We start from the raw sequence: 24,979 nt of genomic DNA, 5'->3' as shown, positions 1-24,979 counted from the left end.
TTTGGCCAGGGTTGTTCCAAATGCAAAATTCCTCGCGCTTTGGCCAGGGTTGTTCCAAATGCAAAATTCCTCGCGCTTTGGCCAGGGTTGTTCCAAATGCAAAATTCCTCGCGATTTGGCCAGGGTTGTTCCAAATGCAAAATTCCTCGCGATTTGGCCAGGGTTGTTCCAAATGCAAAATTCCTCGCGCTTTGGCCAGGGTTGTTCCAAATGCAAAATTCCTCGCGCTTTGGCCAGGGTTGTTCCAAATGCAAAATTCCTCGCGCTTTGGCCAGGGTTGTTCCAAATGCAAAATTCCTCGCGCTTTGGCCAGGGTAGTTCAAAATGCAAAATTCCTCGCGCTTTGGCCAGGGTTGTTCAAAATGCAAAATACTTTCTCCATAACTCAAAATGCAAAATGCAAAATACTTTCTCCATAAGTCAAAATGCAAAATACTTCCTCCATAACTCAAAATGGAAAATGTAAAATGGAAAATGCAAAATGCAAAATACTTTCTCCATAACTCAAAATGGAAAATGTAAAATGGAAAATGCAAAATGCAAAATACTTTCTCCATAACTCAAAATGCAAAATGCAAAATACTTTCTCCATAACTCAAAATGCAAAATGCAAAATACTTTCTCCATAACTCAAAATGCAAAATGTAAAATGCAAATAGCAAAATGCTTTCTCCATAACTCAAAAATGAAAAATGCAAAATGCAAAATACTTTCCCCATAACTCAAAATGTAAAATGCAAAATACTTTTTCTAACTCAAAATGCAAAATGTAAAATGCAAAATACTTTTTCTAACTCAAAATGCAAAATGTAAAATGCAAAATACTTTCTCTAACTCAAAATGCAAAATGTAAAATGCAAAATACTTTTTCTAACTCAAAATGCAAAATACTTTTTCTAACTCAAAATGCAAAATACTTTTTCTAACTCAAAATGCAAAATACAAAATGGTATATTGGATTTTGCATTTTCGAAATGCATTTTGGACAACCCTGGCTTTAACCATCTTAATTGTGTCTCGCGATCAATTGATTTCATGTCCATGATAACCTTTTCAATAGAGCAAGGATTATAAGAATTTTGCATATTTGGGTCCGCTTATTGTATGTACCGTGTGAAACAATGTCTGGAAAACATTTCAATGGAAATGTTATACAGAGGCATACATACGATAAAAGTATGTGATATACTTCCTCTATTATTAAATGTATAGTAACAAATGGTAGCGTAAGAAAAGTATACTGGTCCAATTCCCAACAAACAGCTACAAAGAACAATATTGGAGGGCAGATTTCTAAAAGGATCTAAAGAACAAATATGAAGGACGTTTATGGCAGGATCATTCTCACCGAGTTAGCGAGGAAAAAAATCCAGGGAAAAATGAAAGAACGAGAGGGGAAATTGCCGGAGGGCAGAAGAGGCAGCCCGGTTTTCACTTGAGCCAAAACGACGCGACGCAAAAAAATCCGCTTTAGGCCTAATACCATTTTATGGCGACGACGGTATCCGTCGCGGCGTTTAGGACCTAGTGAAAACTAGGCTTTCTATCGGGTGCACTAATATTGTCGTAACCGAAACTGACGTGAAGGAGCCGGGAGTCGTTATTATTGACCATTTCGACAGAAACCATCGGGGGCAAAGTTGCCTGCTTCCATTAGATAAGGAAGAGAAAGCTAACAATTAAGGGATCTAGCGACCTCTGGAGGCTGTCCAAGAAAACACTTTTCCGCTACATTTAGCGTCATGTAGTCTTCCACCCGTCCTACTTTCATTTATTTAGGTTTTTTTTTGTTCTTAAGGCTTTTATAACGTTCCGCAAATTCTTCTAATTTTGGTAGGCTCTTTCTTACCGCATCCTTAATTTTATTAACACTAACTTTAAAAGGAGTACAGGCTTCTTGGGGAGTTCCAATTGCTCTCGGAAGTAACGATGAATGAGGGAAAACTGTCGGTTCTTGCGCAAGCCTAAATTTTGAGCTAAAAACATTCATATACGAAAGCAGTCTACTTTTTCCTCATAAATTTTGTCAAGCTTAGGAAATATAGCGCCATCTGCCTTAATATCAGTCAACTAATTACGTGAAGAAATAGCAGACAACTTTTCAATTTCTATGTTTTTAATTTGAAACTTTCACCTGTTGTGCAGAGATAATTTTGAACGAGCAGACAGCTTTCATATATTCAATTTGAAACTCATTCGAAAGGTGGCGATACTTTAAACTACGTACGAAGCCTATTAAAAGAAAATTGTGCTATTTTTTTTTGTAAAATAACGCGACTTACGGGGAAGGCTAGTCGTTCTGTTAAACTTAGCGAGCCGCAGCCACTGGCAATGCAGAGTACAAGCGGATGGCAGCGCCATCTAGGAAACGCTGTCGTAAATCTCGTAATGTACTAAATCGAAAAATCGTCTGCTAAAACGCTATAAGACTTGTTTTTTAACGTAATTAGTGCCAGATACCCCTATTATCTTTGTTAAAAATAGTGTAACAAATTAGCTATAAATCTGTAACTTGCTGCCTTTAGAAGATGGTAAAAACAAAGAGTATGGAGGAAATAGAGATAAAACAACCGGGAGAGGTCCGCAACGAAACGTTCCCCACCGAGAGGGGGTTGACAATGGGGGAAAACATCTGTAAGCCGAACTTCAAAATAGCTACCGCAGCGCCATTTCGGGATTCTTCGTAATCGAAAAGGCACACATTTAATTGCAACAATAGCGGACCTCTCCCGGTTGTTTTATGTCTATTTCCTCCATACTCTTTGGTAAAAATAATATTAATTCATCCCGTTTTTGCTAAGCCTAAGCCTAAAGAATCACAATTTGTTGATATTAGAAAAATAAGAAGCATCTTGTAAGGGGAATATATCTAAAAAAACAGCCACGTCGCAAAAATGTCACTCCAGATATCTCGGGTATATGGTTTGCCAATAATTTACACAACTTTTTTTTATATCATATGATAGTTCGGGGGGGGGGGGGTGGCAGATTTCAAACGCCTGAACGCAATAGCCATTAAACCCAGAAACAAGCCCTCGTTTCCAGCTGTAACGGTTTTCGTTCCATTGACCGCCGTATATTTTTGCGTCTCTCGTTTCGGGGGGGCGTTGCCGAAAAAGCGTTTTTCGCGTTCTTTTCGGCTTTAGGTTAACGCGCCGTTTGCGTTCTCGTTGCATCGCACAAAAGACGAAAGTAGTTTGCGGATTCATAAATTCGCCCGAAAGACGGCGTCATTTTGATTTTGCGGAGTTAATCGTCCTAGGTCTGCTTTTATGGCTTGAATTACTTCGAGTTGAAAATCCGGGAATAGAAGTGGAAAGAAAAATATATATTGGTCCGTAATAATAATATTAACGCCTAAGTCATCAAGCGACTTGTAAAGCCATTAATTCAGGTGGCCGGGTTACAATGCGTAGGAGGGTGGTGGCAAGCCCTTCATGCCACGCGAGCCAACAGCTCCGTACCCTAACTATTACCGTTAACCTCAACAATTTTTTATGAAAGGGGAAAACCCCTTTAACCAGTATGGAGAAACTTGCAAACTAAACGCAGAAGGAGTTGTTCGGAGTTTTCACCCAGTGCCACAAGCTCGGATCGAACCCGGCACCTCTTGCTGCGAGGCGAAAGTGCTAACCACTCCGCCACCCCACTATTAGACTAGAGTCTCCATGGAAACCGGGAGGGGAGATCAAAAATTCAAACTCTTTCGCGCGTAGCTACGAAATAGGTAGCCATTTTGTTGGTCATCTCATCAAACCGACAAAACGTACAAAAATTAGATTTATGCTTTAAAATTTTTAAATTAATAAACAAAGGTTAAGATTTTCAATCCGGGTTATTTAAATAAAATAGCATAGGACGTCAGGAATATCTACGAAAAGAAGTTGTTGAAGTTTATCAAATTAGGCTTTTGACAATTACCTTCGGTATCGAATAAAATGACAACTACTCGAACAATTTTTAACAAGGCAGTTAACCATTTTTAACGTGCAACTAAATTCTTAATCATTTGCAACTAATTAAAATCCGTAAACAGACGATTGCAACTTAACTCTCGCGTTTTACTAAGAAATCTACACCAACAAAATGGCGGCATTGTACGGTTTATTTTTACTTCAATTAAATATTTATTCTTGGTTCATATATACTTGGAACTGCGTCATTGATGACGTAAGGATGCAAACTATGTAAATAGTACTGGTTATTTCAACTTTTTTATTTTTGTATTCAAGAAAGTAGCATTGAAGCTAAATTCACGGTAATTTTTGAAAATTGACGGAGAATTTAGTTCTTTGGCCGAAATGCTTAGGCGGTTTAAGGACAGCCTACCCATTTAATAGTTCCGAATAGCCATGGCGCAACATTTTTTCGAAACTATAGAAAAAATTTCCCTAAATTACAAAGAAATAAATCCAAGAACAATATCTTAGCCGCATCTTTGGCGGCAAATCTTTAATTCCTTTCACCCAAAAACTTAAAAGTACTTTTCCAAATCCCATTCAGCAATTGCATTCCGTCAGTTCCCCTATTCAGTCAGAGGGCTTACTTGGAAAGGACCCAAGGTCCTCTTTTCATCCGGGGTGCCTCCTCGCAAAACCGTCCCGCGATTTACAATCATTCCATAATCAACCAGCCATCATCGATTGATAAAAGGTCAGCGACGATTCGCGAATAAATTCTTAAACGAATCTTTAATAGAAGAAGCTTTGAATTCGCACCCTTTTAATATACAAGAGTCGGTCCAATTTTTCGCTCGGTGCCAGAGAAGAGAATCTAAAAATAGGGAATTTCTTAAGAAACCACCGAGGCTTATACCGCCCGAGTTGCTGGCCAAAATAAGAAGAAAAAGTGGCCAATTGCGCGGCTTAAAAAGAACTTTCCTTTCCCGGAGTTTTCCCCCTCAAACTTGATCCATCTCTCTCTCTCTCTCCTTCGATATTTTGGGGCTCTTTTCGATTGAGAAACTTTTTTTCTTCTTTTTCAGAGGTTGGCTTTTCCGCGGAAGATTGGAAAAATTTATTATGGAAATTTATTTAGTTTGTCGGGGCGGCGACGCGCTGAAAACCGATGGATTCCGGCGCTCGCTTTAAGATTCCCGCCGCGTGTTTCATTCTACATCATCCGCGAAAGAGAAATTTTTCACTTGTTTACTTAGTGTATTTTCTACTCTCTTACAACCGATCGGTCAGTTTAGTAGTTGTCGATTAGTCTGGGAAGGTTTTGACTTTTGGAAAATATTTATCCAAAGTTTATATACTGGTTAAATTAACGTTTAAGTCGACGTAGAACCAACTACTAGATTTTCGTTTGCTAAAAGTGCAAAACTACTGGATTTTCGTCTGCTAATGCAAAAATACTGGACTTTCGTATCCTAAAATTACAAAACAGCTGGATTTTCATTTGCTATTGTAAAACAACTGGATTTTCATCTGATATTGCAAAACAACTGGATTTTCATCTGATATTGCAAAACAACTGGATTTTCATCTGATATTGCAAAACAACTGGATTTTCGTTTGTTAAATTGAAAAAACATCTGGATTTTCGTTATCGTTTCCTACCTCAAAACTACTGAATTATCGTTTGCTACTGCAAAACTACTGAATTATCGTTTTCGAGGCGGACTAAAATCTAGCAGTTTATGAATTTCTATCGTTGTTCGCTAAGTGCCCCCATAATTTTGTCTACAAACGCCTGTAGAAGTGTTGCACTTGCAGTACTCCGGTGTCGATTAAGAAGTTAACTTTAATGGGACCAAGAAAAATATGAAAACGGGTCAAAATTCGGTTTGTAAAACGAATTTAAATTTGATCTATTTTGACCTACAAACCCCGGTAAAAATGTTCCAGTTGCGGCACTCCGGTTTTCTGAGAGAAGAGAAGATAACTTTTAATTTGGCCGAACGGGTAGTCAAATTCAGTAAGGGTAACGGAACTTTATTAAAACTACTCCCAATACAACGCGATAAGGAAAATAAAACTATAAATTGTATCAAACCGGAAAAAAGGGTTCTAAAATTCTCCAGATTGATAAAATGAAGCGGAAAAATAATAATACGAAGGACTTGTATTTTAGTCACGTCTTACGAAAACGAGATGAAGCGATTCGTTAGAGGAATAAAATTTATTATATATACAAAAACCGTTCAGAATGCAAAACATCTTAAGAATAATTTACGTAAAACGTTTCTTTGTTTCCTACATCGTGGGAATATTAAGAACTTTCCAAATCCTTAAAGACATTAAAAAATTCCCTCAGTATTTTAATTTTAAGAACTTATAGAACAAATAAATTTAAAGAATATTGTTAGAATCGCGAATTGTCCTAGATAGTTTTTGGTTTTTGTAAATTATATTGAAAATATACGTTATTTCATTTCATTTATTTTTTCTCTTAGACGCAAATTGATATAATTTAAGGTAATTTTAAGTACGTTTGTATAATTTTTCCTTCATCGAATCAGGAATAAAATTTATTTAATCTTAGCAATTTAGAAAAATGACAATAACGTAATCATAAATAACACCAGGAGTTATAATATATACTACGATAGAAGTATCCTTCTATGCCCCTAGGCTTCGAGCTTCTTTGTGATGCATGGGCCCCAGCTCTTGGTGGGTCCCTAGGTTTCAGACTAGTCAGCCTTATGGAAAATGCGCCACTGCTTATAGGTCATTTTTTCATGGTATAAAATTGTAAAATTTAACACGTGGACATTGTTGCAACAAAAAACATATTTACAAGAATTGTTGAAAAACAAATGTAGTAATTCGACCATACCTCAGTCGCAATTACGCCAACATAATGGTGTTTTTACATTTTTAAATTTATTATCGTAAAAGTTTTACTTTATCCAATTAGAAAGTAAATGCTTGAACGATGAATATTCATTTTAAAACAAGGCTACTTTGTGCCGCAAAACCTACAGGAGGTGAAGTTATATAGCCCGCCCTTAATTCGTTTTGCATAATTTTCGAAAACTAAAATAAAATACCAGTTAACGTAAACTTAATTGCGTTATAAATACTCTAAACTTTGATATAGTTATGATAGGCAGATGTGGGCGAATTTACTAAATACACATCTTTTTAAATGGTTGAATTTTTTCATGAAAAAAACGTTGAACCTTTGGAGATTTTCAATTCTCATTATTTAGTTTTTTAAAGAAATGTGCATTAATTTTTTTTAAATTTTGCCGGAAATTTGCTGAAGGAGGAGATTGTTTCACGGGGGTAATGCCATTAGAGGTTGATTTTTAAAGAACCTCAGTCTTACCAGATGTCGCCAGTAATCTAAAATTACGAATCTTAAAATTTTTTTTCGTATTTTGTTTATAGTTTATACATAAAATATCGTTTAAATTAGTGTTAAAATTATTTATCGTCATTAACCATTATTTATTTATATTTCGATCAAAAGGTATTTATTATTTATAAATAAAAATGTTAAAAATCGACTCGTGAATCAGTCTATTGTATTGTACTTTTTCAAGTGGACGAAACAATTTTTTTACCGCAAAGTGTCTCCACTTTCTGCTAAAATTCCAAACAGTCACGGGATCTAAATGTACGCAACTTCTTGTTGAACTAAAAAAAACCCAAAAAAATTCGCGGCCATTGATCTTGATATAGAAAAATTGCGCGGCTGATTTCAAAGGGAGTCGGCGATCCGCAATTTTTGAAAGTAAGAGAAATCTTCACTCTTATACGCGGATAAAAAAAACCCGAAGCCGGAGTTAATCAAACATTCACCGCCGTTTTCTATCGCCTAAAATGGGTTTCATTCTCAAGAGGATGCGAGAGTTCATTGCGCCAGAAGCCAAGTTCAGCGAGCGTCTGCCGACCCACTGACACACTTTTGGCCGAAGAGAAAATACCCCTCAAAGAAAAATACACGTCTCATTTAAATCTGACTGAATGTATAGACATACTTTCGATCGTACACGCTCGAGATGAAAAAACCGTAAATCTCTATATTCGCCGCTTATACGAGGCTAACAAAATTTACCATATCATTATACTTTGAAATTATAATAATTACATTATAATATTTGCGGTAGGGTTAAAAATAAATATTTTCTACGTAAATTTCCAAACATTGTAAATTATACTTCGTAACGTAATAAAAAATTATATTATTTTGTTATATTAATAATATTTTAAAAATAATTATAATTTTAAATAAGAATAGTCACATTAAAAACGAAATATTAAATCGTAGTTGGAAATGTAATTAATTCGTAATATTAATAATATTTAAAAACCATTATACATTGAAATTATAATATTCATAGCAGGGCCGAAAATAAATATACGTAAATTTCGAAGAGAGTTTATCAAATTACATTATTTTGTAACATTAAAAAATAATGAAACTTTAATTATTATAATAACTACATTATAATATTCACCGAAATAGGAATACAGACATTTCTCAGCGAGTTTAAAACGAATTATGAAATTGCAGTTCAAAAAATGACATTCTTACGCCATATTAATATTGAAACTTTAAAGATTAGTGGAGGCGTGTTTAATATCCTAAATAACGCTGTAAATAATTAACCAAAAACATTTTTATTTAAAAAAAATTGCCTTTAATAGTAGTGGCTTATAAATTGAAATCAGGAGCGCAAAAGTTCATCCGTTATCGAAATTGTCCGCTGGGGATCGTAACACATAGCATTCATTACGACAGCATGTCGACCCGAATCGACAGAGTCCCAGCCCCGCAGTAATCTACAAATGAGATCGTATACGTCACGTCGAAATACAGTTGGCTACCGAAAGTCGTACTTAGTTCACCTTAATGTTTTTTTAATTTAAAGTAATTTCGATAAATATAATACGAAATAAAGTTGAAATGGGTGAATCGCCACATTTCGTCATAAGGGTTAAGATTCCCCGAAACAGGTTTGACCAGAAACGTACGTTGCGCCATTTCATTCGGCGCCAAAGAATTCGTATTGTATAAATTACGAACCAGAAAATACGACCATCTTAATCAGTTTCTTTAAGACGACAAATTATACGTATAAAACAAGTTCCCTTTAGATAAAAATACCGAAAAATTACTAAAGGCAGAGGTTCATTACGAGTGAAGTATCCATTTTGGACGTACAAATGAAACGTTTTCTGTACGCAAATTCCAGTAGAAATTATTTTCCGGAAAAAACCCGCGGAAGCATACATCGAATCACGGCTGAATATTTACCGGGTATTACTCCGCCTGACGATGGAAAAAATTAAAATTTACTTATTTCTAAGCCATATTTTATCTTTGTAATATCCTCGCACGGTTTTTAATTACGAAAAGTAGGGCGTAGGAACGGGGCGTCAGGGAGGCAATGCCCCTCTAAAGCCATTTGCCGGGGGGAAACTAATGGAATTGCCCCCCCCACTTTATGCTCGGTTGAAAATTAAAATTTATGAAATAAAGGTAGAAACGGCATAATCGAGCAAATATTAAACTATGGTCCTTAATTTCTTAAAAAATACTTACCAAAATATCTTCTAGTTTTATGTTAATTATCAATTTAAATTTTCCAAATGAAAAAACTACTACTGCCCCCGGACCACCGGATTTAAACTGCTTTGCCTCCCCACCCCAACTTCTCCAACTTCATCGTTAGAGATGTTATAACCACGAACTAAATGTTGAGTTTTTAAAAAATTCTTAAGAATTAGGGACAGCTGGTACTTTGTTTATTGCCTTTTGTCTTGTCTTTGAAGGTCAGGGTTACTGATTTTGGTTTTTTAAAAAAACATTTATTATTTTTATGTAAATCGAAATTTTATTATTATATTATTTTTTAAATATTTTGTGCTCGTTTCTCTTGATAAATTAATAATTTACTTGTAGTGGTAATGTAAACTAAAATTTAATTAAATTTAAATACTTGTAATTTAGTTTACTCTTAACTGGCGTTGCTACAGAAATTTCTACGTTTTCATAAATACGCTGAATTACCAGAATTCAACTATTTAAAAAATCATTCGATTGAAATCAGACAAAACCCGTTGAAGATAGAGATGACGTAGCATACAGCGGATTAAACTAAACCTTCTCCTATAAAAATGTTAGTTTATTCGTAGGTTTAATTTAATATAAAATAAAATATACTAGCCTAAATTTTAACAGACAACACACTATTACCGATTCAAATATAAAAAGCCTTAAACGTCTCAAAAATGAATAATTAATGAGGTGAAAAAAAACCCCCTAAAATCTGTTTTGCAATCGTGGCGTAAGATAAATACTTGACGGTTTAAAGCGGAAAGATTCTTTCCCGCGGTAAAAAGAAGTGGCCTAAAAATATATCTTTTTTCGGTTATGTACAATATTCCATTCGACTGTTAAAAAAAATAAAAGTTTCGAAAAAGAGGTTATTTTTTGTTGGAACGCGCGAGTTAGATCCATAACTCCTTTCCAAGATATAGTTTAGCCTAAGCTCCCTTAGATCTACGAATAGCATTTTACAGAATATTTTCCACAAAGAGTGTGAATAAAATAAAGAGAATTCGAGAGCGGAGGTTTTGAGGGGAAAAAATATATATTTCTTTCTCTCGTTTACAAAAATATAAAATTGTATATTTCGCGCGATGTTGTACAAAAAGAAAATCTTTTTTTTTAGTTCAAAGTTTGAAAACGGCCTTGCAGAAAACCCCCTTTCATATTTTTTTTATTACTTTTCAACGACTAACAAAGTATTATAAAACCACTGTCAAAATGAAAAATAGCAAAGAACTTCTATGGCCTAGAATTTCTGGAAACTTTTCAATTACGTACCAGACGCCCTTATGTCTTTATGGACAATGATATAGAAGTTAGCTAGGATTGAATTTTATTAGGGAGTTTAAGCACCGAAAAAAAAACGACTAGGGAAAAACGTGTAAAATATTAGCTTTTATTCAGAACGTTATTTAACCCTAACTAAACGCTACGCTTATTGAAGTTAATATTTTAGACGTTTCTTCCGACTCGTTTCCGCATTGTTTAAATATCAGACCACTTAATATCCAACGGGATTAGTAACGCGGAGGGTATTTTTATAAGTCGACTTGTGGGACATCTGTTGTCGGTTTCTATAAGCTTTGAAGGGGCTTCGTCAAATACTTAAAATTATAAATATTTTATGAATTATTACGAATACGATAAGAGCTTTAAAAGATCGTATGGAATTTTACGAGTAATTATATTTAAAAGGCACTGTATGTTGATGGCGCTGCCAACAATTTATCCGCTGTCGTAAGGTGACGAATATTTTGGTTGAGCCGTTACGAGTCCCGTTGGACGTAAATGGTCTTGGTTTAAACTCATCTTATTTTATATTTATACAAATATACAATGTGAAAAACTAGCGCTTCTTTCAAATAAAAATTGCAAAAAAGATAAATATTCAAGGTTATGTCAGTCGCGAAAATTTAACGAATTTAAATAAAACAAGTTTTTGTTATTTCGAAATTCCGCCGTGGGGAGTCCTCAGACTGATTCTTGGAGCTCCACGTACAATAGAGATCAAGTCAACATAAAAGGTCTCGTTTCTTCCAAGACATTTCTTATACGTAACACCCTAAGTCCATAATCATGTTCCATAAGTGTGTCGGTTAGTGGAAATAATTACTGGTTGAGTCATACCCAAAAAAGATTGGTTTCAGAAGTTACAAGTTGACTTTAGCCAGAGTGGTTCCTTGGGTACTTAGCTGATGATTATTATTATAAAATATTAAACAAAATATCACTCGTTGGTCCTAAGCGTTGGCAGGGCTCCCCGCACGCGCTTACTATGACGACGAGGCAAAGAACAGGTATTAAGTCTAATGACTTAAGTGTGAAGTCCACCGAAAAATGTGTGGTCATTCTAAAAATGGATCTCAGTAAAAAAATTAAAACGAGGAAGACAGGGAACATGACACACTTTCGCGTAACGTAATTATCAGAGGCGTAGCGAGGGGGCGCTAGGGGCACCCAAAGTATTACATGTAAAATGGATTTGTTGGATCATATATTAAACCATAAGCCTATCATAAGGTCCCCCATAAGTAAAGGTCTAGCATAGAGCCCCATGTTAACGGCGTTGTCCTGGAGATAAGAAAATGAACGTACACTGTTTAAAAAGTCTTCGACAGGTGAAATTTTGGCCCTCTTTTTAATTCTGCTAGAAAACTATAATAGATAGATCGATGAAACCAATTGCAACTATTATTTATTTTCCAATATCATTCGTTATTTATCGGTTTCGTCCACCAAAAATTAATAGTTTTGGAAGCTACCGTCAAAACTCATTTTTGACAACTTTTTAAATATTGGTTCTACGGCACTGACTCGCGCGTTTTTGAATTCACAATGGTCGATTCATATTTAGAAAGTGGAAAAATTTCCCTCTACAACCAACGGTTAAGAAGTTATCGCTTTCGTCGAAATTGGGAAACACCTAAAATGCATCAAGCGATTATTAATAACGCAACTTCGACAGTGATTCAATAACATTGAAAATATATTTAATTAAAGGCCGGTTTAAAAAAAAACAAATCCCAAGAACAACTTAGCAAGTGGTTTTAGGAATATGCTTTTTATACGCTAAAGCTTTTAAAAAGCTATTTGCGTTAGAAATTGTTTATAATAATGGTTACCACAATTTTAAACCAGCCTTTAATTAAACATGTTGTTGGATCGCTGTCGAAGTTGCGTTATTAATAATCGCTTGGTGCATTTTAGTTGTTTCCCAATTTCGACGAAAGTTTGTAAACGCGATAACTTCTCAACCGTTGGTTGTAGAGGGAAATTTTTTCCACTTTCTAAATATTAATCGACCATTGTGAATTCAAAAACGCGCGAGTCAGTGCCGTAGAACCAATATTTAAAAAGTTGTCAAAAATGAGTTTTGACGGTAGCTGCCAAAACTATTAACTTTTGGTGGACGAAACCGATAAATAACGAAAGATATTGGAAAATAAATAATAGTTGCAATTGGTTTCATCGATCTATCTATTATAGTTTTCTAGCAGAATTAAAAAGAGGGCAAAAATTTCACCTGTCGAAGACTTTTTAAACAGAGTGTACGACGATAGGGCAGTAGCGACATCTTCTTTTTAAAAATTTCTACATCTAAAATATTATCCTACTTGTAGAGCAGCCACGCTCGGGTTGATAAATGCCACAAAACGCGTCTAAATCTCAAATTTGAAAAATAAATACCTTCAGAAACGCAACTCTTATTTCTAATAAGTTTTACGTTCTAATTTTAAGTTTTAAGGCGATAAATTGCGAATAAGCTACGGTACTACGGGCAAGGGGTGGATATTTTTCTCCCGTGTGGTTCTAAGTTTAAAAACGTTCGCGCACGGCTTCTGCGAATTCATAATGCATTTCGCGAAATTTATTTCAGAAATGCATAGTTGAAGGCGTAGCCACTAGGAGGTGCAGATTTTGAATACCTACCTCTTAATAACGGGTAAAAATTTGGCCTAGACCTTTGCTTATGGGGACCTTATGATAGGCTTATGATTAAACTCATTTTTCTTAAATAAAACAAAATAATGTGGTTTTCCAGAGGCAACGGAAGGAGGGCTCCAAATATCCTCGCTACGCCACAGGTAATTATAAACTTATCCTGAAACGGGTCGTTAGGCTTAGGAAATGTCTTAAAAACGCTTGATACAGGGTGAGATTTTCTGATAATAAAATGATAAATTAAGATTTTTACATTACGATCAGGGTGAAAGAAATAATTGCGCTGGTTTTAAGTCGATGTATGGTTGGAAACGCGCGTTAGTCAGTTCGCACTATCTCGAATGATTGAAAAAAATGAGGCCAGATAGTTAGCCCAAAACAACGCGTCAAATGGAGACAGTCGAGGTGTGTTTAACAAAATTTAGTGGCAAGCTTTGAGGTCATTCTTGACTGGCAAGTTGTTATTTAAGTGTTGGACATCGTCCACGTTGGGCTGTCGGCCCTTATAGGAGGACATGGCGGTAGATATGCCAAAGACACGCATCGCGTCGTCAACCACTTTGCTGGGGAACCACCTGCAAAGAGAGACACACGCGGGTCGAGGGTCGTCGTGTCAGTCAATTGCGCAATGCGACGCCTCCACGGACGCGGCCAGACGGACAAGACAATGGACAATGGCGCTTAAACCAAATCAAAGCATCGACCTACATCTCCGGAACGAGCCTACTGGCGAGGGTCCTATTAACGTTAAACTAGGTGCCAAACAATAGCCTTTTGTCTCTCAGTTTTTGGGGCTTCGTGAAAAAATGCCGCGGCGAGAAAACGAAACAAACAAACAAAAATGCAGCCAACTTTCCTAACGAACAAGCTTCTAAAGGAAATACGATAACAATGGGTCACTCAAATTGGATATATCTCCGTTTCCCTAAATCGAATTGACGTAACGTGGGTTAAGAACAATAGCGTCACTAGAGGTGGTGATTGATGGCTTTTAGAAATTATTCAGATTCTTCTGGTCGTTATTCCCTTTCGTTCGCGTTGTATTTCTATTTCATTTTTCAAATTTGTTATTTTATTTTTGGGCAAACAAATATGGAATGTGCCACTACAAGGATTACCAAGAAATTATATACGTAAGCACTTGACTTTGAAGGTGGTACCTTGGATAAATAGTAGTTCCTACCTGGATATATCACTGTAGCGTTCCGCGTGCATTTCCTAAGTGTTTGTTACGGGTTAAGTCCCGCTCGTTTCTTCCGAAGCATTCTCAGCACGGAATCCATGAATGATTAGACATTCCAAGTGTTTACATATATAGATTCCTGGTATTACTACCTAAAATTAATACTAAACTTCTAGTATTATATATACTAACAAGGAGCGTACCCGAGGTGTTTATTGTCGATTTTGTTCAAAGTCGGGAGTAATGTAGACCTATATGAGATATGAAATTTCTCAAAAGGAGACGTTGCACTACCCATTCGATTTGTCATGGCAACCGAAAAACCAAAAAATCTCCATTTAAAAAAGCATGGGATTTTTTCGGTTTAAAAATTTAAAAAAAAATTGAAAATCACGAAATGAGTAGTTTGGATCACATTTAGGTAAATTTCATCAAGTTTGGGTAAAATGGAACATTTTTGGGTTAAAATTGTAACATTTTTGGATAAAATAGGGAAACTTTTTTAATTTGTTTTAAGTGGTCAAAAATATTTTCGGTTGCCATGGGAAAACGAATGGGTAGCGCGACGTCTCCTTTTGGGAAATTTCATACCTCATATAGGTCTACATTACGGCCGACTTGGAACAAAATCTGAAATAAATACATCGGGTACTCTCCTTGTCAGTGATATATCCGCAATAGTACGAAAGTTATTATTTAGAAATTAAAACGATAAATGTTGCTTATCCTGATAAAGATGGTGCAAAAAATGACATCATGATTTAAAGCACCCAGTGACACCGCCCTTAGTGACGCCACTGATTTAGAATCCGAATAAAATGAATGTTCTTAAATCTAATTAACTTTTCAATGAAACGCGCTTCAAGTTCATCCGTATAACAAAAGCCAGATCAAAAGCGGCAACAAATGACGAAAAACAACAAGTGCAACACGCCCATAGGAATTCACAAATCAATTACTCTAAATTGAAGACATTTCAAGGATACTTCCTGGTACACTGTTAGCGATAAATTTTAGTACGTCGCTAACGACAAAAAAAGATTTTTCGATTCGTTTTTTTCCTCGTTTACAAAAGCAATCGTGTAATCGGGTGAACGGAGAGTGTAAGGGCAGCACCCTGTATAGTGGAATCTAGGAGCAACAAACACAGCACCTCACACAAGGAGGACGCCACCCGTCAAAAGTCGTGCATTTTCTCGCGTACAGTTTTCATTGGTTAGACGCTTTAGCGCCTGCTGCCGTCGGAAGGGGAAAATTCGGAAATTGTCTTCCCCCTTTCCGTAAAACGCTCAGCGTAAAGGCTCGTCCAATGAAATTTGTACACAACACTGCGTTAGCGTTTATAAGGCTAACTGCGTTATCCTTGTGTTTGTTGCTCCTAGGTGGAATCGTGAAAACAGAGGCTATAGTGGCAGTTACATATTCTCCGTGAACTCGAGCACATTCTTGATAGAAGTCATTAAGATAGAAACACAATATCATGCAAAAGCGTTCTTCACGCCGAAGCCAATAGCCAGCCATGCCAGTTAAGCTCGCGATATAACGAGGCTTAAAAGAAAATTAACTCGGTTTTTTTCTTACGATTTGAGCGCCACCAAAAAGTAGAAAACGCGAGGAAGCATCAGAATTTCTTGGTTCGTCCTGATCGCCGCCACGATCTCGTCCGCCACGTAGTTAGGATCCAGCAACGAGAAGCACCTGCAAAAATTACAATATTTTAGACAACGATTGATTCTCGGAACTACTTTAAATATAATAACAACAAACAGCTAGGCTAATATTCAAGGCACCACCTTAGGCCTAAGTCATCTAGCGACTTATAATGCCTTTAAACAGGTGGCCGGGTTACAACGCGTAGGAGGGTGGTGGCAAGCCCTTCATGCCACGCTAGCCAACAGCTCCCTACACTCACAATTAAAGCTTTTACCCCACAAGTTTATATGTCGGGTGTTTTATAAAATTAATTTCGCAGCGCCATCTGTGTGCAGTTCTACTGTATATGGATGGTTCTAAAATTGAGTATACTATCCCAAAATTTTCAGTCTGGAAATCATTTTGGGTAGTGGTAAAATTGGTTTTGGGAACGAAATTTGGAAAAAGCTATATAACTTTTCATAAATTTTGGTTAATTTTGAGACGTAAAATTTTATTTACAGGTTTATCGTTGATCACTAAAACGTTGGTTGTTAAAATATATTTATATTATGAACTTTCAACGGTTTTTGGTCTCATAATTAATTTTGTTTCGTTTCACAATGCGATTCTCACTTGAGTAGTTTTAACAAATCCTTAAAACAAGCATTGTTAAAAGTAGCTTGACTAATTTACATAAATGTAGTTTTCTCGATGAAATGGAGTGTCTATTGAAAAAGACTTTATCCAAAATGATATCTTTTCAAGAATGCGTGTAACGTCAAAAGAAGTATCAAGTTTGCATTTCGTAAAACCAGAACTTTATTATAGAATGCTAATAGAGAGGTTAAGCAGAGCACCCTAGAAGTTTCAACAACAACGTCGGGAGTCACGGGAACATTTTAGACCTTTAACTTTTCCCGTTTGTACTTCGGAGTGGAATATTTCACAACTTCAAGACGACGCCATATTTATGTCAAGCCAGTGGCGTAGCTGATGGTCCGCAGGGCCCGCGGTACGGGGGGGGCCTCGAGCTTCGGGGGCCCCGCTAACCATAAAAAAAGAAAAAGGGGGGCCTTATAGAGATTTTTGCGGGGGGGCCTCTGAGTTCTCAGATACGCCACTGTGTCAAGTTCACGTGACGCGTCGTAATATATTTATACTGTTTAAATAAAAATAGTGATAATTATGATTTTCCAACCCAACAAATCGAGAGAGAGTTATGACAACTTGTTATTTATCTGGAAGCGTACTGGTTAAAAAGCGTTTGAATTGAAATACGGCCAGGCCTTGTACAATTAAGACTAATTTGGCAAAATAAGTACGAGTATACAAAGAGAGATTTTCGCGGTACACAAGGGAACACGAAGAAACAAATAATTGTATTTCGAACAACACTCATTTTTAATTCTTCGTGTACCATGAGAAAGGTGTGCAATTGGTTAAAATTCGATTGCAAACGTACTTAAGTGCGTTAGCCGGCGAACTGAAAGCGCGCTTTACCGATTTTGAAGGGAATATAACCTTGGATCAGAAGTGAAGAGAAGCACATTGTGAAAAACTAAATGAAAAGAGACTTAAAACGGTTTTAAAATTCATAATATATTTATTTAAAAATCCAACGTTTCGGAGGAACTGTTCCTCCTTCTTGTAAAAATCCAGCTGAAGAAGGAGTAACAGTTCCTCCGAAACGTTGGATTTTTAAATAAATATATTGTGAATTTTAAAACCGTTTTAAGTCTCTTTTCATTTACCTTGCATCAGGGTTACCAGATAAAACATTTAAGGCCCGCCCAATAAATATATGAAAACCGCCCAATTTCCCACCCAAAAAAAATAATAATTTGTCTGAAACAAGCCCAATTTCCGTCCAAAAAATATAAAAAAAATAAAATTTTTAAAGCACTTTTATTGATATTAAAGATTAAAACATCGTAAATGGCACTGTTAACGGAGTTCAACAAGTCAGCGGGAGGTACAAACTGAGAGGATTTTAATTTTAAACGCATCAGTCCAAATTTTATATACAATATGCTTCTAAGCATATCTGGCCGCATTTTATTTCTTAACTTAGTTTTAGTTAAACTAACATGGGAAAAAACTCGCTCCACATGAGCATTAGATAGTTGTAAGCATAAGAGCTTAATTGCTCCGTAAGCGATATCTTTCAACAAAAATCTCCCGACGCATCTTATAAAGCGAGGAATTAAGATATTGTTACTGGATATAGCACTACCGCTTTTTCTTGATTTTCAAAGTTCGGATGCGCGGCCCGCGCCATCTAACGGTTTTCCGCGTTTTGGTGAGACACAAAACGACGTGATACCGCAGAGGCCTGTAGGAAAACGTGGCGGCTTGTTGGTGGGTAATAAAGCTGATTATGAAGTGGAGGTATTTGTATTAATTACGGAAAACCCATGAGGCGATTTGGATTTAATTAAAATTTATTTAACAAAATGAAAATTAAAAACATACATTTTAAAACGTGATGTTTGAATCAACGTCCGACACTACGTTTCGGGTCTTACAAGATCCTTTGTCAAGTGTTTTTAATTTAATATACCTATTCATTCAGCTCTAAAGTAAGTAGAAATGTTTTTATTACTTAAAAATATAAATATAAAGTAACTGTAATAATTTTAGATAACCTAACTTTCCGTGTTGATCTTATCATTTTTTCCAACGGTATGATACACAGCCAAGAAAGGTATATCGAATGATGTATTTCTAAAATTTCAAACATTTCGGAGAAGTCTAGCGTTAGTTAAGGCGATAAGACAAAACAGATTTAAAGTATACTAATAGCGTTCCGTCACTTTGCTCGTTTGTCCAATCACAGACAATCGTCACTAAGTATAAAGACAATCATCCTTGGTACTATCCTAATTACCTAACCCATATCATCAAGGCTTTGTCTAATTAACTTTGTTCCTTTAAAATTATATCTATACATTTTGTCTATATAATTTCAGAACGGTTTCAACGAATGAATAATAACTTTGCAATAAGAAATAATTAAATACATATAGATAGATACACAGCGAAACTTTTCAAGAGAAAATATTGTTACGACGAGAAAATGCGAGGTAAACTCAGCCGCTCGTCGATGGACTTATCGGAAAGGACATCGCGTGTTTATAGCGTGAATAACGACATTAGGAGCTCAACTGAAAGGTCCGAACTGCTCGATATCGTCACGTTCGTTGCCATCAACGAGTGTAGAAGGCGCTTTATAGCTGACGCATTGTTGACAGTTAATCTTATCGGATGAAGCGGACCGACTTATACACTTCAGTTATATCGTTAAGAAGCTATTGTTGTCAGAGGGGAAGTTCCGACGAAATATGACTTATCGCGACTATAAAAGAGACACGTATTTACCCACCGTCCGCTGATTCGGTCACTCTCGATTGGAAATCCTCGGAGCTACACGTCGGGGAATTATCCAGAATCCTCCGAAGTTACTTAAAACTTTCCCTAATGGAGAAAGGGGATTGCGCCCCGCTGTACCCAGAATGTATTTGGGTTGACGGAGAATGTGTTCCCGCTAATGTATCCATTACTATACGGGATTTACGAGAGCATTTCTGTGGGCGCCGTCATAAGATGTCGGCACGCCTTTTTCATTGGCTGACATTCCTTGTCGGTGCATCGAAGCCGGTAGCTTCCACAGCACTAGCCTCCAAAAAGGGGGCGGTTACCTCGTAAATCGCGTATACGGTTCTAGCAAATTTATTTATTTTTCTAAGTCTTTCTTATTAATGAGTAAAATTTCAGAAAATAAAAAATATTATTAATGAAATGTAATTAAGGGGAAGCATTTTGGACTATTAGTACCAATGAAAATCAACTGATGGCACTGACCATTACACCTTTCGCGGGCGTTCCATTCTTACTACGGCATCTACAAAACCGATATATTTAAATTTACAAAATGACGGAAAAAATACACAGGATTCTTCAATTCTTCCATTGATTCGTATTTATAAAAATATATTAACTTAATAATAAAATAATACTTTTGTTTTATTAGTATAATATTTTCAACTTTTAGTCGCATTTAATATAACCAGATAGAATGATTGTGAAAAACGTTTTCCTCCCATAGAAACTCTATGGGATGACCCGGATGAGGTCTTGCCGTGGGTCACCTGGTAAGCTTGCTTGTGGGTGGGGCTTGTGTTCGTTGCCATGGTACCGCGTATAGGTCGGCCATGACATTAAGACGCCAATGGTGGTCACGTGATTATTTCGCAGGATCGTGTGGCGTTTAACCTCGTGATCTGTCTCGCGAAACTAATGTCATGGCGGCCGTTTCAAGGCGGGGCTTAGCTATGACGTATGCCTACGACGCTACGAGCAAGCACCCAATAGCATAAAACAGAAATCCATACTTGGAATGCTTATCGCGGCAGATTTTCATCTCGATGTGGCTGACGGTTTTTTTGACGTCACTATGTTAACTTAACAAACAACAACGTGAGAGGGGAGCGCGCGCAGAGGGGATTTTTTTTCTCGTAGGCGAGGTCAAAGTCATCAGAGTGATCTTACTGTACGCGATACGCCAGGATAAGCATTCCAAGTAGAGATATGGATTCCCGTATAAAGTATAACGTATTTGCCATAATTAAATAATTATAAGAATAATAATACTTTTGAATAATTTTTCGTATTCCATTCAAGAGATGGCGCTTTAGACCTAAAAATCATAATGGAGTCGGTATAACAGCGTAATGCCGGATTTCTTCTGCCTGTTTTCCTTTAAGTTTACTTCCCGCCGCGCAAATATCCTGGTGGTAGGCCAACGCGACCGAAGTCAGAGCCTGGGCGGGTTTTATCTTCAGAGGAATCACAGCCCACGTATTCTCTGAATACCTTCTTGTTATACGAAGAATAAGCCTTGTTTATCTCGGGGGGGGGGGGGGGCCGCTATATGATACTGTTAGGTCATTAGGGGAGAAAAAGCTTTCTACTTTCATCTACATTGGCGCGGTAGCGAAACATACACTACGAGCAGTCGATTTGATTTATTACATTATGGGAATATTCCCAACACGCCACTGCAGTATTATTGTGGCGCCATTTTCGGAGGTTTTTGGAAAGCGAATACTTCTTTTGCAGAAACGGAAGGTAACAAAAGTGGATGAAATATTAATTTTCTAAATCGAAAAATTGTCTGACATTGATTTAAACCTAACCGGCGCTTTTGTTAAACCCCACGACAAAAGATGTGAAATTTTGTTTTTGGAAAAAAACCCGTATAAATTTTAAGCTTAAGTAGAATTATTTACTCTATACCTTTTCAGGAATAAAGCAGGCATACATGAGTAGCGCGTGGGTGTAGGGTTTTAGCTCTTTGAATGGTTCTTTTGAAGTCGGGTTCATTTTCTCTTGGGAGAGAACGAATGGAAAGAAATTGGGGAATAGTTATCTCTTACGAATACAGATGGCGCTAGACGAAAACGTTCCGCAACTTGGAGCAGGGTTGTACATAAGGATTTTTTTTGGTGGGCAGCCTGACTAGTGACCCTAATATCTTAACTTATTTTAATAGTCATTGACTAGTGGGGGTAAAAATGGGGGTATAAAAACAAGGAGGCCAGCCAACATTTTGCTTTACCCGTCCGAATTAAAATAGGAGTTTATTATCACACGAGCTACATTACGTGATTTTTTTTGATGAATGATGAATCTAGAGGTCGGGGATGGTTACTTTTATTCAATAGATAAAGCTCTCAAAATTATTCGTAAAACGTTTCGATCAAGTAATTTATATTTCTGTATTATCCGATTAATTTTTTGATAAATTTGTAAAATTAATCGGAAAAACGACGTTTTTTTCGATAAAAAGCTAAAATTTTCGAATAATACATGTTTTTTAATCAATTTCCGAAATATTAACCGGTAAATTTCTTTGTTTACATTTTTTTCCCGAAAAAAATCAATTTAAACATGGATAATGATTAACCGTTACCGACCTCTAGATGAATCTATGATTCGCCATATTCGCCATTATTTATGAATATTTAGGTAAATTTTTCACTAGTCAAATTGACTAGTGAGCCCCCAGATTTCTATTAATTTTAGTAGTCAAGAGCATTTATTTTAGTAATCAAATGCCGTGACTAGTGCCTTACGTCCAACCCTAACTTGGAGGGCCAGCCTTCAACCTTCTGGTCGTCAATCAGCAGTCTTTCAAATTCATTTACGACGAAACATTTTCCGATAAATAATTGCTGCCGTAAAGAGCCAACTCGTTTCTCCAGTTTGACCGTAAATAAATTAAAATTTACGTCTAAATTTTCTCCCAAATTGAAAATCAAACCGAGCGCAAAAACAGTTACACACGATTCTCCCAACGTATAGAAAAAAATCCCATTGTCTTCTATTGGACATTAGGGAGAGGGTCCTACAAAAAAAACAGAATTCAATTAAAACTTTTGGAAGGGGGTAGGGTGGTATGGGGGCGGGCAATAAGACGTCTGTCGCGATTTTCTCTCGCAGTTTTAAGGCTCCCCGGATTTCTACTTTTCCTTATTTCATTTTCTTAACTTTTTTCCTCGTTCTTTTATCCCTTAAGGGGGGGGGGGGGGGCTAGTCGGTCCCGCGCTGAGTCCGCTCGACTGAACGTTGCGTAATGGTTGCAACGGAGGCGACACATTTTCAATCGAGTTTCGATACTCGAGGAGCAGAGAACGCTCGCCGAAGCGCGAAACTTTCGTAAAGTATAAAATCCCAACTGGGAGATTATTTAGACAGCATCGTGTAGCCCCCCCCCCTCCCTCCCTTCTCGCTTTCTTAGCATCTTTTGACCCCCTCCCCCCGCTATAAATTTAATAGAAACTTTATACGCCTTGATCCCTTTTCCCTGCAAGACTAGACGAAACTACAGGCTAGGAAAAAACAGGGAATAACGAAGAATTGGCTGGTGGTCTTATACACTTGCTATGATCTTTTCTTAGCTTTTAAACTAGATTACATTCTATCAGAGTTTTTCCGCTGAAAGATTTAACAAAAAAAAGGTTATTAGTATAAACAGAAGTTAATAATATTCTTTCGTAAGTGTGTTGGAAAATAATTTATTTACTAAGAGTCGATTTATTTATTTTAGAAGGAAGTGAAAAAATCTTGTTTATTAGAAAAAACTTTTTAAACAAGAGTTCCAACTGGAGAAAATTCTTTATAGAACGAAATAGGGAAAAAATGAACTTTTCGCGGTTTTAAGATATAAATTTCAACGTTTCTTTCTGTTGGCGCCATCTGGTAAGAATTCGATTATGTAAAAATTGCCCTCTAATGGCGTTATCCTCGTGTCAAATGTGTATCGGGGTATAAAATTAAAAATTTGTGTTTGTTCCCTCATCGACTTTCTGTAAAACACTTTTCTGGGAAAGTTGTCGGGTCGGATTCCATCTAAGAATGTTACTTCCGCGGAAGAGGAGCTCAACTCCGCGCCGAGTCGTAAAAACAACGCTGTGGGGCCCCGCATTAAATCCGCTCCCAAAACAATTAAAAGTGTCGGGATAGCTGGTCGTTAATCGACCGAGAAACGAGCGCCAGAAGGAAATGTTTTCTTAGTTCTAGGACAGAGATGGCATTTTTTGTTCATCCAGGCAACATTTTTTCATCGCAATCTATCATTTTGGAGATTCTATCCGAACGCTGGCGGTCTGTAAAAACATTAAAGAAAAACAAGAACGTGTTGTGGGGGCCATAACGAAGTTTCTCCACGACTGTTAAAAATAAAACAAATCAACGATTCCGCAAACGTTACAACTTATTAGTTCCCCTCTGGTCGCTTTTCAATTTCGATTTCAAATCGAGAGACGTAATCCGCCGAAGCTACGATTGCAGGGGCAGTTCACAAATTACACGAAAGGTGGGGGTTGTATAAGTATTACCAAAAGTATATAGTATTTCTTTAGAGGAGAAGTATTCATCTTCTTACGCTGCTAATGTTATTTCCTCGAAACTTCTATCTTCGCAGGCTCCCGTTATATTTCCAGAACTATTCCTTTGGAAAAATGTGGATTATAAATAAGGAAAACTAATAGTTCTTTTTATAAATTCAGCTACGCTTGCCGAACTTGTTTTTACGTTGCTCTTACGTCACGATGTCATAGCTTTATTAGAATAGTTTTGACACGCGCGGTTCGCACGCGCACATCAAAATCCGAGGTTTCTCGCGCCCTAAGCGCGCGCTCGTAATATTACCAAAATTAAAGTTGTGACGTAGTGGCTACATACAAACAAGAAGGCCACGTTAATTTATAAAAACACCTATTATGGAGTGTAATTTATACATTTTATATCGTCAGACGGTAAATCTTGATCCGTTGCGATGTATACTACGCTCGCGGGGCTCGGGGGTTTGAAACCACTACTGTCTTGAGCCTACCAATGCATGTAGATACTTCTGCCTCGTAAGTGATGTATTACAGGGTTCGTACAAAATCTCCGGAATTAAATTCCCTGACATTTCCCTGACCAAATTGCCAAATTTTCCCTGACCATTTTTGTAGAATAAAAGAATGGTTTGAGGTCAAAATCATGAAAAAGATTTTCTTTCAAAAATTTATTTGCCTGATTTTTTTTGGGTCATTTTGAAATTACCTTACTTTTAGGTACCATTTTCAAGTTCCTTGATTTTTCCCTGACCTTTTGGGAACATTTTCAAATTCCCTGACTTTCCCCTGACCTTTTGGGAACATTTTC

At 36.7% G+C, this 24,979-nt stretch overlaps 1 protein-coding gene across 2 annotated transcripts in view; it reads right to left on the bottom strand.

The window, feature by feature from the left end:
- LOC149942682 (epidermal retinol dehydrogenase 2-like) overlaps positions 1-24,979 on the bottom strand; it is an 88,027-nt gene that overhangs the window by 6,700 nt on the left and 56,348 nt on the right. Inside the window, exons 3-4 of one of the 2 annotated variants that reach the window (XM_090179884.1) lie at positions 16,214-16,330; positions 13,336-14,024 (exon numbers count right to left, since the gene is read on the bottom strand). In XM_090179884.1, the coding sequence (XP_090036010.1) occupies positions 13,871-14,024; positions 16,214-16,330 (271 nt within the window). In that variant the 3' untranslated portion in view covers positions 13,336-13,870. Of the gene's footprint in view, positions 1-13,335; positions 14,025-16,213; positions 16,331-24,979 lie in introns of those variants that run through there. The other variant, XM_090179885.1, reaches the window with a different exon arrangement.

The sequence above is a fragment of the Leiobunum rupestre genome, chromosome 6 (assembly GCF_980474605.1).
Source record: "Leiobunum rupestre chromosome 6, qqLeiRupe1.1.hap1, whole genome shotgun sequence".
Classification (NCBI taxonomy): domain Eukaryota; kingdom Metazoa; phylum Arthropoda; class Arachnida; order Opiliones; family Sclerosomatidae; genus Leiobunum; species Leiobunum rupestre.
This window is presented reverse-complemented; position numbering and strand designations above follow the sequence as displayed.